Source organism: Urocitellus parryii, chromosome 4 (assembly GCF_045843805.1).
Source record: "Urocitellus parryii isolate mUroPar1 chromosome 4, mUroPar1.hap1, whole genome shotgun sequence".
NCBI classification, from domain to species: domain Eukaryota; kingdom Metazoa; phylum Chordata; class Mammalia; order Rodentia; family Sciuridae; genus Urocitellus; species Urocitellus parryii.
In genome coordinates this window covers 44,128,701-44,142,594 of record NC_135534.1, presented here as the reverse complement: position 1 = coordinate 44,142,594, position 13,894 = coordinate 44,128,701, and the positions used below count along the sequence as shown (strand labels likewise).

Sequence of the window (13,894 nt, the reverse complement as noted above, 5' to 3'; positions counted from 1 at the left end):
CCCTCCTCTTTTTAATCAATAAAGAGTTTCTGGATTAAGGATTCACTGAGAACTCACATTATTTAAGTCTCATATGTAATCAATTTCCCAAGATTTACCCTTTTGCTCCTTGTTCAGCTCATCCTGGTAGCCACTTGCTACCCTCCTGCCACACACCAGCTTCCCTGGGAGGCTCTGCCAGGCATGCAGAGGTGGGCGAGGCAGGTCTGATGCTCACCTCTGGTGGTGGGAGTAAGAAGTTGGTGCCAAAATCCGAGTTCTCTATAAGCTCCACATCATATGCAATCAAGGATTTGATCTGGGAACTAAGGATGACTTCATAGAGGGACAGGCATTGGAGTAGAACCCAGAGGGCAGCCCCAGGCAGGACACTCAGGTGGAGAGAGTAACTGCGGTTCAGAGACAGGGAAGGGTGAGGTTGACCCATTTTTCTAAGAGTAATCACAATTACTACTGCTGAGCATCTGGGATGTATAGACATGTTATCTTATCTTGTCCTTAGAACACGGGCAGGCAAACTTTTTCTGGGAAGAGTTGTATATTAAGTGTATGAGGTTTTGTGGGCCAAAGGTCTTTCTTTCAGAGCTGCTCCACCTTGCTCTGGAAGCATGCAAGCAGCCGGACACCACAAGTGGATGTGGATGTGTCACGTGGAACTTTGTTTACACAAACAGGTGGTCAGCTGGCATTAGCCTAACCCACAGTTTGACAGCCCCTACCTAGTAATAGATTTGTTGTAATCCCCAATTTATGGAGGATGAGACTAAGGAACAGAAAGACTATTACAAATGAATATGCCCAGGGCCAAGGAAGGACCAACTGAACTTGGTCATATTCCAAAGACTGTTCTTATCTTCCGTACCCACTGTCTCCCCTGCAAGGGGTGGGTGCATTCGGCGAAGAGTGGATGGAGGCCAGTGTAACAAGTTTGCCTTTAATTCAGGGGGTGGTGGGGAGCCATTGAGGATTGTTTGAGCAGGCAATTAGATTAGCTCTGAGCTCGGGGAAGATGAATTTGGCAGGGGTGTTTAGCTAGATTATAGTTGAGACAGGAATTCTTGTTTTGGAAAAGGCTAAAGTCACTTGGGCTGAGCCATTTCCATCCACTTTAGCCTTTAAATGTTCTCTCTGTACCTGACACCTGCATGGCCTATGCATGGCTGCACATTGTGTGTGTGTGTGTGTGTGTGTGTGTGTGTGCACGCACACGTGCACGTGTGTGCATAAGTCTGGTTGAACTTGTTGAAAGAAGTTGGCTTCACCATTCCAGCTGGACTGTGCAAGCTCACATGAAGGGCTGGTTGTAGAGGCAGCATGTCTATCTCAAAGACCCTTAATCACCTAGGAAGGGATTAGTACTGTGCCTTGGCCTGGGGTGCTCAGCAGTGTCCTTGCCGAGCTCCTCTTCTCACTGTGCTATGCTCTTGGTGCACATGACTTTAGCCTTTGGCTTGTCCTCTCGGTCCCTGCCACTGACTGGTAAGACTCCTCTGGAGTTTGAGAGAGGAGCAAGAGTGCCTCCCTTCCTGGCTCGCAAGAAAGGCTTTGCCCTGTGGCTTTGGCTCTGCTTTTCTTTTACACTCTGCCATACTTTATAGTTCCAGATGGGGAGTATTCCAAACTCTAGAAATTTTCCTGTGAGTAGGAGAAGAAATTCCAGATCGCATGTGTCCTGGAGGTTCAGGGTAGAGGCTGTGGCTTGTTTTGTTGTAGCCCATTTTATGGTGCTGGTTGTAAAAATTTGAATATTCGCTTACTTATTGACTGTATTTCAGCATTCGGCAAATTCTGGATCCTTGCCTATATATCTCATTTCATTTTCATAGCAGCCCACTGATGGTAGGCGCTGCTGTCAAAATCTTGCAAATGGGGACGAGGTAGCCAAAGGGCACAAAGGTGACAGGAGCACAGCAGCTAAGATTCAGAGCAAGTCCAGAGTCCTCCTCTGCCACCCTCCTCCACTGCCTGTACTTACTGAGTCCCAACGGGTCAGGCTAGGGGCTTTCAAATGGTCACTCACTGGGTCTCCACTGCCACAAGGATGCCTGTTTTACAGGTGAATAAACTGAAGTCCATAAAAGTTGGGGACTTACCGAGGACATTCAGATAACAAGGTTTGGGTTTTGATTTTTTTATTGTAATTCTTTCAGTGAGAGCATAATTGAATAAAGGGTGAGCCTACGTTTAGTAGGGGGGTGTATTGGGGATTGAAGCTTTACCACTGAGCTACATCCCCAGTTTTTTGTTTGTTTGTTTTTGAGACAGGGTCTTGCTACAGTGCAGAGGCTGGCCTTGAACTTGTGATCCTCTTGCCTCAGCCTCCTGAATTGCTGGGATTACAGGTGTGAGCTACTCTGCCCAGCTTTGTGTTTATATTTTAATAAACTTATAAACTATGATTATCTCCCAAGTTATACGGACCAGTGGGGTGCTGTTGCTTTGCAGGAGCACATTGCTTCTTGGACCTGGTTTGATCCCAGGAAGGGACCTGTGACCTTTTAAGGACAAAGAACCACAGAGTAGGGAATGAACAAAACCACCTTTCCTGTGAACCCTTCTACCCAGAGGAGACTCCAAGTTGCAGAAATGCAGAACATCTGAGGAATCCTAGAATAAGTTAGCCAGGGGCTGAACCCGGCTCTGCCACTTCCTATGACCTGGAACCCAGGTAGAGTAGTCAGAGGTGCTGCGTCTCTAGAAGGACCAGGCTCCTGACCCCATTCCAGGAGCCTTCAGGGCAGCACCCCATTGTGTTAGATGACCCTCGCAAGAAAGGAGACCGGGAAAGAAAAGGGCAAAGGTGAAGCGTCTGCTACTCTGTGCTACTCTGTGAGTCCCATGGATACTCATAGCAGGCCAGCTGGTGGAGGGAGAAGCAATATCTCCTCATTGTGGAGAAGACATCATATGGATTCATATGCTTATGACCACTTAAGGGGGGGGGACAGTTGTCCGAGAGGTCATTTGTTCATGTCACTGGGACAGGTGTGGCTGTGCAAGAGTATCTATCTGCAGGCATACTCCCACCTCCCTTTATGAGCTCCCCAATCTGTACATGGAACTTAGCACTCAAAATCATGGGGTGCTGTTTTGTTTTGTGCTTTGTTAGATGGGGGGAAAGTTTCCAGGTAAGACTTTTCTTGTGTTTGCTGGACTGCCTCGAAGAAAATATTGTTTTGCTCTGATGATTCTGTGACCGAGAGGAGCAGATCTGATGCACCCCCTACGGGGCCTGCTCTCCCGACTCCACGGGTGACCCAGCTTTTGCCTTCCAGGGTGCTGCGCACACTGATCTTGTGTTTAAAGATGTTGGAATTTGCTGGGGTTTTGTCCACAGAATCCCAACAGTGAAAACGATGCCTGGCTTTTAAATTAAACTGATTAAATTTGAGATTATGGTGAGGCCACAAATAACTCCACTCATACAGAGTAATTGAAGGGTCTGTGTTTTCGTACTTGGCTTCTTTACAAGGGACCCAGGCTCCTGAGAACTGGGCTGACTCAATAGCCCTCGTTACCCTGAAAGGGCCTGTTAAAAGATGCCCGTTGGGTGGTAACCTCCCCATACGTTTTCTCCATGAAGAGAAAAAGATGAGAAGGGGTGGGGGCGACTTCACTTGTATTTAGAACCACAGCCTCTCAAAGCCGTCTGGAGCAGACTGTTTAGTTCCTTGTCCCCTGTCCCATTCAGGCCTCTGCATGTTTTGAAGCTTTCTTTAGCTTTTCCCCAAGCCTTGATGGCAGATCTCTCAATAGGCGATAGCCCAGCCGCGGTGAGCTGAATGCTTGGTCGGCACAATGCACTGAATTTTAATGGTGCAGGCTGGCCCCCGAGAGCTGCTGCCGGCGGGCTGGTGGCTGCTGCGCCCAAGCAAGCAGTGGCCCAGCTGCTGCCTCAGACCCTGCGATGTGCTCCGACTGGATTCCTCAAGTTGCCTGTTTGCTTTTTTTCAGATCTACACAGACTGGGCCAATCATTATCTGGCCAAATCCGGCCACAAACGTCTCATCAAGGATCTCCAGCAAGATGTGACCGATGGCGTCCTCCTGGCCCAGGTCATCCAGGTCGTGGGTAAGAGCATGTTCGTTCATCCTTGGGTTTCCATGAGTTACCACAGAGCCAGCCGGGAGGGCTTGCATGGGCCGAGGAGAGTAGGACCTGAAGTCCCGCGAACTATGATTTATTTGATTCCACCCATTGACCCCGTTGCTTGGGGACCAAGCTTGCTGTTCCTGAAGGAGCACACACAGCTGACTCACCTGGATCCTCTTAGAGGAAGATTGCCCAGGGCCAGAGGTTGTTGACCGGGTGCTCTCTCTCTCCCTGTTGTTCCTGCTACATTTCTGGTTCTTGTATATGGTACTTTTTGTGTGGATGACTGTGGAAATAATAAAAACAAAACAAAAACCTGACAGGGGGCTGCTTTAATCCTGCCAGCTGTAATTAGGTGTGAGAAATCAAAGGCTAAAATTCCAGAGAGGGTTGGTTGGTCAGTTCTGGTTTTAACATGATGGGAAGGGAACTTGAGAAATGGAATTTTTAATGCCTCGGCCATGAGCTGGGAGGAGGGAGTCCTTCCTGGGCAGGCAGGCGGTGGATGTTGGCGACGGCTTTGCCTTGAATCTCAGGCCCCCGTGGTCCTGCCTGAGAGCTCAGAGCAGCCTGAGGAGGCGGGAGGTCAATTAGACAGCATTAGGCTGATCGTTGTCGCTGGCAGCCTTGGCAGCCGACTGATGCCAAGGGAGAAGTCACAGGGAAAGGACAGAAGCCCTGGCCCCATTAGCATGTGTCGTTGTGGAAAAGCTGCTTTTCCTTCAAGTGGGAGCAGGAGCCTTCCACAGTGGTGGCTGGGCTCGGGTCCGGGAAAGCATAGCTGGACACACAGACATCTTGCCTGGGCTGAAATGTGGGGACCGTCACGGCTGCTCAGAGATGAGGAAGTTTCCCTGCTGCGTCGAGGTTGATGTCCTGAGCCTAGCTGCCATTGTTCCTCTTTCCCTTTCTCTGCTTTTTATTCCCCCCTCTGTGTTAGTTTTCTTTTGCTGCATAACAAACTTAGCAGCTTAAAACCACTCATCTGTATTCTCCCTTGGTGTAGGTGCATCCAGAGTCCAAGCAGGGCTCAGAGGGCCTCTGCACACTGTAGTCAGGGTGTCCTGGGGCTGTATTCTCATCTGGGTCTCTGACCATGGAGAGTTTTCATTTTGGCTCACTTGGGTGAGGCAGAATCCATTTCTTGCAGTTCCAGGACTGTGGATCCTGGTTGCTCACTGAAGCAACCCTCACCTCCTACAAACTGCTCAGCTCCTTGCTACACAGACCACTCGCTTCTTCAGTGCCCATAAAGGAGAACTTTCTGGAGAAAGCATGCTAGCAGAATGAACTTATATAGAATGTAGCATAATTGTGGGAGCAACAAGTCCAAGGTCCTGCCCATGCTCAGAGGGATGGGATTGTTCCAGGGCAAGGACACCAGAGTGTGGGCATCATGGGAAGCCACCTAAAGTCTGCCTGCCACACTGCTCTTCTTAGAATGTCTCCCCTTCCTCCTGCTTTTCATTGTCATTTGTACCAAGTTTCTTTTCAAATATTCCATCCTCCCTCAACATTCCTGTGCAGGAGGTGTTGTTCCCATTTCGCAGGTACAGGAATTGAGGCCCAGCAAGGCTGAGTAGTGCAATATATCAGGATTCTGTGTGGGAGTCCTAATTGGGGTGGTGTGCTTCTTTTAAAGCTTCAGTTCATTGCTTTGCAGCTTTACACCACATCTCAATTCACAGACGCTGACCCTAGCACAGGGCTGTGTCTTCCTTTACTTTAGTTTAGTAGTCATTTATTGAGCAGCTACTGTGTGCTTCTTTCTAGGAATAAAAGAGATGAATGCACAGGGTTCAGAACCTTGGAAGAAAGGGTACTGTCTTCTTGTCAGGATCTTTCTTCATGAAAGGTGTGAGTTACGTCTGAGCTGGGATTTAGACTCTGTCTCAGCAGGCTGACCCTAGGCACGTGGCCTGTTTGGTACTCAGTGTTGTACTGAGTTGTTTCTACTGGGAATCTCCCCAGGTTTCAGCATAGGCAGCAGGAGAGACGATCTTACTGAGAGGCCTTGCTCTCATCCCAAATCGAATCCTCCCAACTGTGGGACCTCAGGAGGGCCACTTTGTCTCTGCTGCCTGTTTCCCTATCTTGGAAATTGGGGACAATCACATTTGTTTTCTTTGATCTTATAACCATCTTATGAAATTCAAGTTTGGCATTAAATGTAAGATATCTTTGGAAATTATAAAGTGCTCCTGGACAGCAGCTGTCTAGAAAGTTATGTACAGGATGCTGAGGTCTCAATATGAGTGTTTGGTATATCAGGATAGATTAGTCATGACTGCCATGGGCTCAGAGTAGGCAAACAGTAGCGTGTATGCTGTGAATTTACTAAATAGTGCAATGAAGATGTAAAATACCACATTTTTTAAATCATTGCTTCAGAGCCTTCTTTCCTGAAATCTATGAGTTGAAACTCCCTAGGCAGTGGCTTCTTTGAGTCTGAGCTACTGATCTATGGTTCCTGAGGCTCAGGTTAGTGTGAGTTGATAGCCCTTAACTAAAATGCTTGGGACCAGAGTATCTTTAATTTCAGAATCTTTTGGATTTTGAAATATTTGCATATGTATAAAATGAGATATTGGGAATGCTAGAGTCTAAACATAAAATTCCTCTATATTTAATATATATACCTTATACACATAGCCCAAAGGTAACTTTTTAAATAACTGTGGCCATGAAATGAATGTTTCATGGTGTGGAATTTTCCACTTGTGATGTCAAGTTGGTGCTAAAAAAATTTCTTATTTGGAGTATATTTCAGATCTTTAAATTAGGGATACTTATGCTTTACCAGCAGCTCCGGCTGTACTTCAGGCCACCATGTTACTTTACCTCTAGGAGAGGATCACTCTGACCAAGTAAGGCTAGGTGTCAGCACGTGACCCTTCCCTTGAATGTGTCATGCTGTATACCCTCTGCTATGTGTGGCAAGCAGAGGCCCAGAAGATGGGAGCCAAGAAGGCAGCAGACCTTTCCTAGACTGTCAGTCAGCCAGGCCAGAGCATTTCATCCTAGAGTATCTTGTGATACAGATCCCTGGCAGGGTGGAGTGGGGTGTATTTTCTGATCAGGAGGCTGAGCTATTGAGCATTTATGCTTTTTAATGTTGAAGTCACTGCTTTCCCCTTACACATAAACCCATGAAAGGAAAATCAGAAAAGATAATTTGTATGTGTGCATGTATTTAATATACACATGTGTATAGAAATACACATATTTCTATTGAATGTGTGTATTTCTATACACATGTGTATATTAAATAAAAGTTTCCAAGAACTGGAGCCTGACTGACTCCGTCTCGCACTGTGCAGAATTCTGATGGTTGTGCTTATTCTTTGGCGGCTGAGCTCCTACTTACTGAAAAGTCATTTTCTCTTTGATACCTTTCCTGGCTCCCTAGGCATAGGTGGAGGGACCTCCCCATTATTCCACTGCCTGTGGTCTTGGGCCAGGGTCCTTTCTAGGCTGGGATCTGAGTTGTCTCCTTTCTGGGTTCAGCATTTAGCGTGTTGGCATGAAGTGATGTTTTGGAAAAGTTGAGCGGATTAGGAATAAGAATTGTATTTACTATAAGCCTGGGTTGGATCATTTCCGGAGGTGGCCTGAATGTTTCCCCTTATTATTGTTTAGTATTCCTCTAAATTGTATCACACCTCCTTTCCAGTATTCTCACCTGTCAGGTTTGGAAGGGACTTTGAAAACCCCAACCAGGTACATAAATCACTTCTACGAAAACTGGTCACCAGCCTCTTCAGTTACTGTAATGAATGGACAGCTTATCACCCTCCAGGTAGCTCCTTGTAATGATGGACAGGTGGAATCCTTCAAAAGCTCCTATTCTAGTCCCTTTGGACTGCTATAACAAAATTCCATAGACTGAGTGGCTTATATACAATAGAAATTTATATAGTTTGGAAGGCTGGAAAGTCCAAGATTGAGGTGCCAGCTGATTTTGGAATCTGAGGGTGCATGTGCATTTCTTGTTTATATATGGCTGGCTTCTCACTGTGCCCTTGCATGGTGGAAGTGGATGAGGAATCTCCAGAGACTCTTTTATAAAGACTCTAATCCCATTCATGAGGACCTTGTCTTCATGGTCACATTTCCTCCCAAAGGCTCCACCTTCAAATACCATTTCTTCCCAAAGGCTCCACCTCCAAATTCCTCACCCTGGGAATCAGGTTTCAATATGTGATTGGGAGGATACTTAGATATTTAGACCATCATAGCTCTTCTTTCATCAAGTCAAAGTCTATACCCTTTAGTAGTATCTGAGTCCTGCTTTCTAGGGCTACAAAGGACAATCTATTCTGGGGCCATCAAAATAAATTAAGAACCGTAGGGAATTAAAATCACCGAATAAAAGGAAAATCAAAGGGAGCTCTGTACAGGAAAAGGACCTGTGACTGGGAGAAGGAGAGGGAGGAGGGAAGCACTGGAGAGTAATTTCAGCCAAATTATGTTGTTATTTGTACGCATGAATGGATATGTAACAATAAGTCTCCCATCATTATGTACAATTATAAGGCACCAATAAAAATACAGAAAGAAAAAAAGTCATTGGATAAAATATGAACCCACAAATCTGTACTATGAATAAACAGGTAAATTTAAAAATAAGCACGCCATTGGAGGAGAAGAGAGGGTTAGACTGTACAGAGCACTGACTGATGGGAAATGTGGAGGGAGTTCAGTCATTGTGGTGAAGATCCCTTATGTCAAAAGACATCAAAGGAAGCTGAAGTCTGGAGGAGAAAGTTGATGGGAGCAGGATATTTGCATGGTCTAAGAATTTCTCTCCACAGATGGCTTGATAGTTGCAAGGGGGAGTCTAGTAACCATTAAGGGGAATATCCAGGCCACATCCAGGTGATCCAAACTCCATCACTGGTTCGGATGGATAGGTCAGGTCCTTCCTGACCTCAGACCCTTAGCACATGTAGCTTAGGTTGTACTCCAGTCAGAAATGGAGAACTAAGACTAATCGTGAGGAATCTCAGAGAAGCCGGATTGTGGAACATTCCATTAAAACAGCAGCAACAATAAAACTGGTCTGTATTCTTTAAAAGCACCAGTGTCTATATAAGACAGAGTCTGGGAAGCTATTCCACAATAAAGGAGACTAAAGAGACGTGACAACTAAAGGCACTGTGTGATCCTGGACTGCATCCTGTTCAGAGGAATAAAATGCTCTAAAGGACATTTTTTTAGTTAGTTGACAAAATTGGAATATTGGCATAGCATCAATGTTAAATGTTTTGAATTTTGCAATTGTACCAGGGAAGAGAATATGCTTATTATGCTTTGGAAATATATACTGAACTATAAAGGGGAAAAGGACATGATCTATATAGCTTACTCCAACATGATTCAGGAAAAAAAAGAAAAAGAAAAAAATGAAAACACACAACTTGTACCTACATAGAGAAAGAGGAAGGGAAGAAGAGGGAATGGACCAAGATATGTGGGGATACTCTATATTATTCCTATAACTTTTCTCTAAGTCAATGAAATTCTTTCAAAATAAAAAGTTGAAAAAAACCACTTTTTTCTTCTAAATGAAGCCCAGCAAAACTCATAGGTTGCAAGTAGTCCCTTTTAAGGGACAAACTCTTGCTAGCCCTGGGAGAAGCGCAGTGCACAGTGTGAAGGACGCAAGGTGCTAAGAGACCTGACTTTGGTGGAGTGATGGGGGGCGGGGAGGGTGGGAATCAGGAAGAGTTTCCCCCAGGAATTAACCTGGAGCCAAGACCTCAAACTTAAGCAGCAGTCAGGTAGGAGAAGCCGGCAGGAAAGGCACGCCTGGTGGAGGAGACCGTGTGCAGACAGGCTGGAGGTAAGAGACGAAAGTCAGGCAGAGTCGCCAGGTACAGGGCAGCCAAGTCTGGCCTCTAGCCTGAGAGGCAGGTTGGTTTGCAGACTGGCAAGTGCATCAGAACTTGACTTTAAGGTGAGCCTTAATTGCTTTTGCCACAGGCTGCTCCTGTCTTCACCTCTCCCAGACACCATCCAGCCGGCTTTCCAGCCCTGTTTCCTAGAGTAGGGTTGTAAGGGCCACACTTCTCCATGGCTGTCTTCTGCCATTTGGTAGGAAATGGGCCTTTTGCTGCTGTCTGTGAACAGTCTTCCTTTGCTGGCTGAGGGCTGGTCTGTCTGTTCCGCCTCTTATTAGCGTGATTATCTTCTTGAGTCCTCAGCTGCCCGAGGCCCTTCGGTTTTCTGCCAGGCCATCACCATGTCATCCCTCTGAGTTAAAGGAAGGTTCCCAAGACCAGGGTCAGCAGTGCAAATAGAGAGAGGGAGAGACACTGCTCCCTTTCTGCTCTCATTTCTGTCACTCAGGGTTGGTGGGAGGGAAGGAGAGAGAGAGGGAAGAAAAAGAATGAACTAAGAGTGAGCCGAGGGGGCAGGGAGACTTAGCTTTAGAGCAAATAGCTGCTTCTTTTCCACCATTTTCTGCACAAAATGTCTGAAAATTCAGACAGCATGTGGGACTGTACCTTTTTTCATCCCACTACCACTCTGTTACCTTGGATAAGTCATTTGCCCTTCTGGGCAGGCAGTCTCTCCCTTTGGCCGGGCTGCCAACAGCCAGGAGTGGTCAAGACATAGATGTGCAGGGCGTTAAAATGCTCTGCATCCTTTGGAGGTCTTTCAGAAGGTCATGAGCTTGATGCCACAGCTCTTATTGAAGGAGTGCATCAATGCTTTCCAAACCCTAGCTTGTCACCTCGTGTGCAGAGAAGTCACTGCATCAGTGGGACTAAGAATGTCTTCAACAGGTTGGGACAGAGAAATTACCTTGAGCTCTGAGAAGTGCCAGTTTTGATTATAGTTGAGGACTCTGGGGACAAATATCTCTGCTTTTTTGTTTATCTGCTTTTGGATTCCAGCCAAAGACCCTCTACCCTGAGCTTAAAAATTTGGCTCTGAAGATTCAGCTCTTCCTTCTTACCAACAGATCAGAACTGCTGTTAGCATCTAAGGATTTATAGCAACCATAGGCATTCTTGGGAATTTAAGTAAAGGAGAAGTATTTAAATTATGTGAAACTGGAAACTGGGAGACCCAAGTATTTATTTTGCATTTTTATTAAGCATTTAGTTTGAGTGTGAATTAGCCATTTGATTTCTGCCTTCCAGGGTCCTCCTTGGCATGGTCATAAATAGGCTCCATCTCCTCTGTTTATTTTGACTGTTGTGAATTGGCAACATTAGTTCATAGGAGCTGTGGTATTTGAATTCACGGAGTACCTGACTGGGTTTGGGTGACAAGCCATGAAAAAGGAATTAGAGGAGTAATTGGATCAAGCTCTTTGGTTTCAGTTATCCAAATGGTCTCTCAAGAATCTTTAAATTTTCCCAAATGACTTATTAGGATCACAGTTATCCATCCTTCACTTTAATGAGCACTAATGACCTAATGCTGAACTGGGTTATTGATCAGAGTCCAATGACTTATGACTTTGTTCATCATGAGTATCCAGTTAGAAGACACCTTTAGTGTTAACTGTCAAGAACCTACATATTTATTCTCTGCAATGTTGAGTATCAAATGCCCAGGTCAGAGTTCACGGCTGCCATCATTTTCCGTATATACGAAGGAGTGCCATTTGTCAAGGGGATGCATTTTTTCAGTGTTCAGAAGGTACATCTATATTTATAAGTGAAAGAACACTGCTGCAAAATAGGCAGGAAAACCTTAATTCTTTGAAATCTCCAGGATATTTAATTCCTTAACTCCACTCAACAAATATTTATTGAGTGGCTACTATTCCAAGCACTGTCCTAAGATCTAGGGTTCTAGTAGGAAACAAAGCAGATTAAAAAACAAACAAACAAACAACAACAACAACAAAAAACTCTGTTCTTATGGAATTTATATGCTGGCAGTATATTCTGGCTAACTGTATTTTCTGGTGAACTAAAGAACAAATGTCCATGAGTCCTTCCATTCATTGGCCATCTTGCTTTTTTTTTTATTTTTTATTTTTTATTTTTTTACTTTTCATTATTTCGTAGCGCTGGGGATGGAACCCAGGGTCTTGTGAATGCTGGACCAAGTGTTCCACCACTGAGCTTTTCCCTCAGTCCTTTGGGCATCTTTTATGTAGTATGTGTGGCACCTCTTTGGGAATTAAGGCTTCTAAAATTCCTTTCCCAATGTTTTTATGTTAGGCAGAGTTGAGAACATTCAGCTGAATCTCTGAAGATTGGAAGTCCCCAGTTAGGTCACAAATGCAAACGTCTAATACTTTTGGCTGGTGCTAAAGAAAAGGTAGATCAGGCTGAATCTATACTAATCTAGCTATCTCATGGCAGCGAGATTTGTGAGCAATTTCCTGCTGCTTGCTTTCTTTCTGAGTTTGTGCATCTCTCTCAAACTAGAAATACTTGAACCCAAAAATGAACCCAGCTTGAGATAATAGCAATCTATACTTAGGCTCAGATGTTCTAAAATTTGGGAGGCATGGGATTCTTTGATTCTGTATCCTTTCAGACAGTTGTTAATGCTTTTTCTCTTCATGAAAGTTTTAGCCAACATATTATGATGTGATGTGGGGATTCAATTTTGCAAGCAGTTATTGAGCTCTCAGGATACAAATGTGAAAAATAAACTTGACACATCTGCCAGTCTCTCACCTCCTGGGTAGGGGTGTTACATGGTAGATGGTTGAGAGGATGGCAGAGGCAGAGGCAGGGTGCTGTGAGGCAGAGACCTGAGTGGCTCTACCCTTCTGTAGTGTGAGAGCATGGGACATAGGGATCTGGGGTTGGAGAGGGAACTTATAAAAGCTTCAGAGGAAGTCAATCTTCAGTTCTTTACTGTGGAGTTTTGGCTTGACCCACATGCTGACCTCAAAAAGAAAAATTTATGTTATGTTTTATGTAGGTGGTAAGAATATGTATTGAGCTGGGCGTAGTGGTGCGTGCCTTTATTCCCAGCAGCTTGGGAGGCTGAGGTAGAAGGAGTTTAAAGATAGTTTCAGCAACTTAGTAAGGCCCTAAACAACTCAGTGAGACCCTATCTCTAAATAAAATATTAAAAAGTGCTGGGGATTTGGTTCAGTGGTTAGGTGCCCCTGGGTTTAATGCCTAGTACCAAAAATAAAATAAAATAAAATACATACATAGACATACACACACACACACACACACACACACACACACACACTCTTGGGTTAAGTTTGAGTGACATGGCTGTGATCACATGGCGGCTGAGCTCTAGAGCTGGGATTCACTTCCCATCTCTGCCTCCAGAGCCGGCCCTCTCACTGCTGTGCACACTGCCTTTCCTGTGTGTTGCATTCTCAAACTCAGCCTCTCTGTGGATATCTCGGGCTGTGTCTTGCCAGGGATTCCTCTATACTGAGCAGGGCCTGTGTTCACTAGGGGAAGCTGAGCCATTCCTCTTTGTCAGCGCTTGTTTTCCTGGTCATTCAGTGCAACCTCTTTCTTTCACCTCTCCTTCAGTAACTAGGTGCTATTTTGACTTCAAGCGTGTGTGCTCACTGATCTAATTTAGGCTTGCCTTGGTCAAGCCATTTTTGAGTCTAATTTTCTCATCTCCCCCATTTGCCCCCACTTGGGGAATAAGTATTAGGACAACAAAATTACAGATGAAAGCTGAAGCTGCTTTCCTCTATGGCATCCATCCCCAGGAGCTGAGTCGAGCTGAACTGATCTCACTCTGAACTGTCCTGTCTTCCGTGGGGAGGTTGCAGTGACTGACATCTGCCTCTCTAAGACCCCAAAGCACAATCACAGCTCATTCTGTTTCCCAGTCTCCAAA

At 45.3% G+C, this 13,894-nt stretch overlaps 1 protein-coding gene across 1 annotated transcript in view; it reads left to right on the top strand.

Annotated features, from left to right (window-relative positions):
- Nucleotides 1-13,894, top strand: part of Nav2 (neuron navigator 2) — a 271,097-nt gene that overhangs the window by 11,315 nt on the left and 245,888 nt on the right. The window contains exon 2 of the mRNA XM_026405279.2: nt 3,955-4,072. Within this exon, the coding sequence (XP_026261064.2) occupies nt 3,955-4,072 (118 nt within the window). The remainder of the gene's footprint in view (nt 1-3,954; nt 4,073-13,894) is intronic.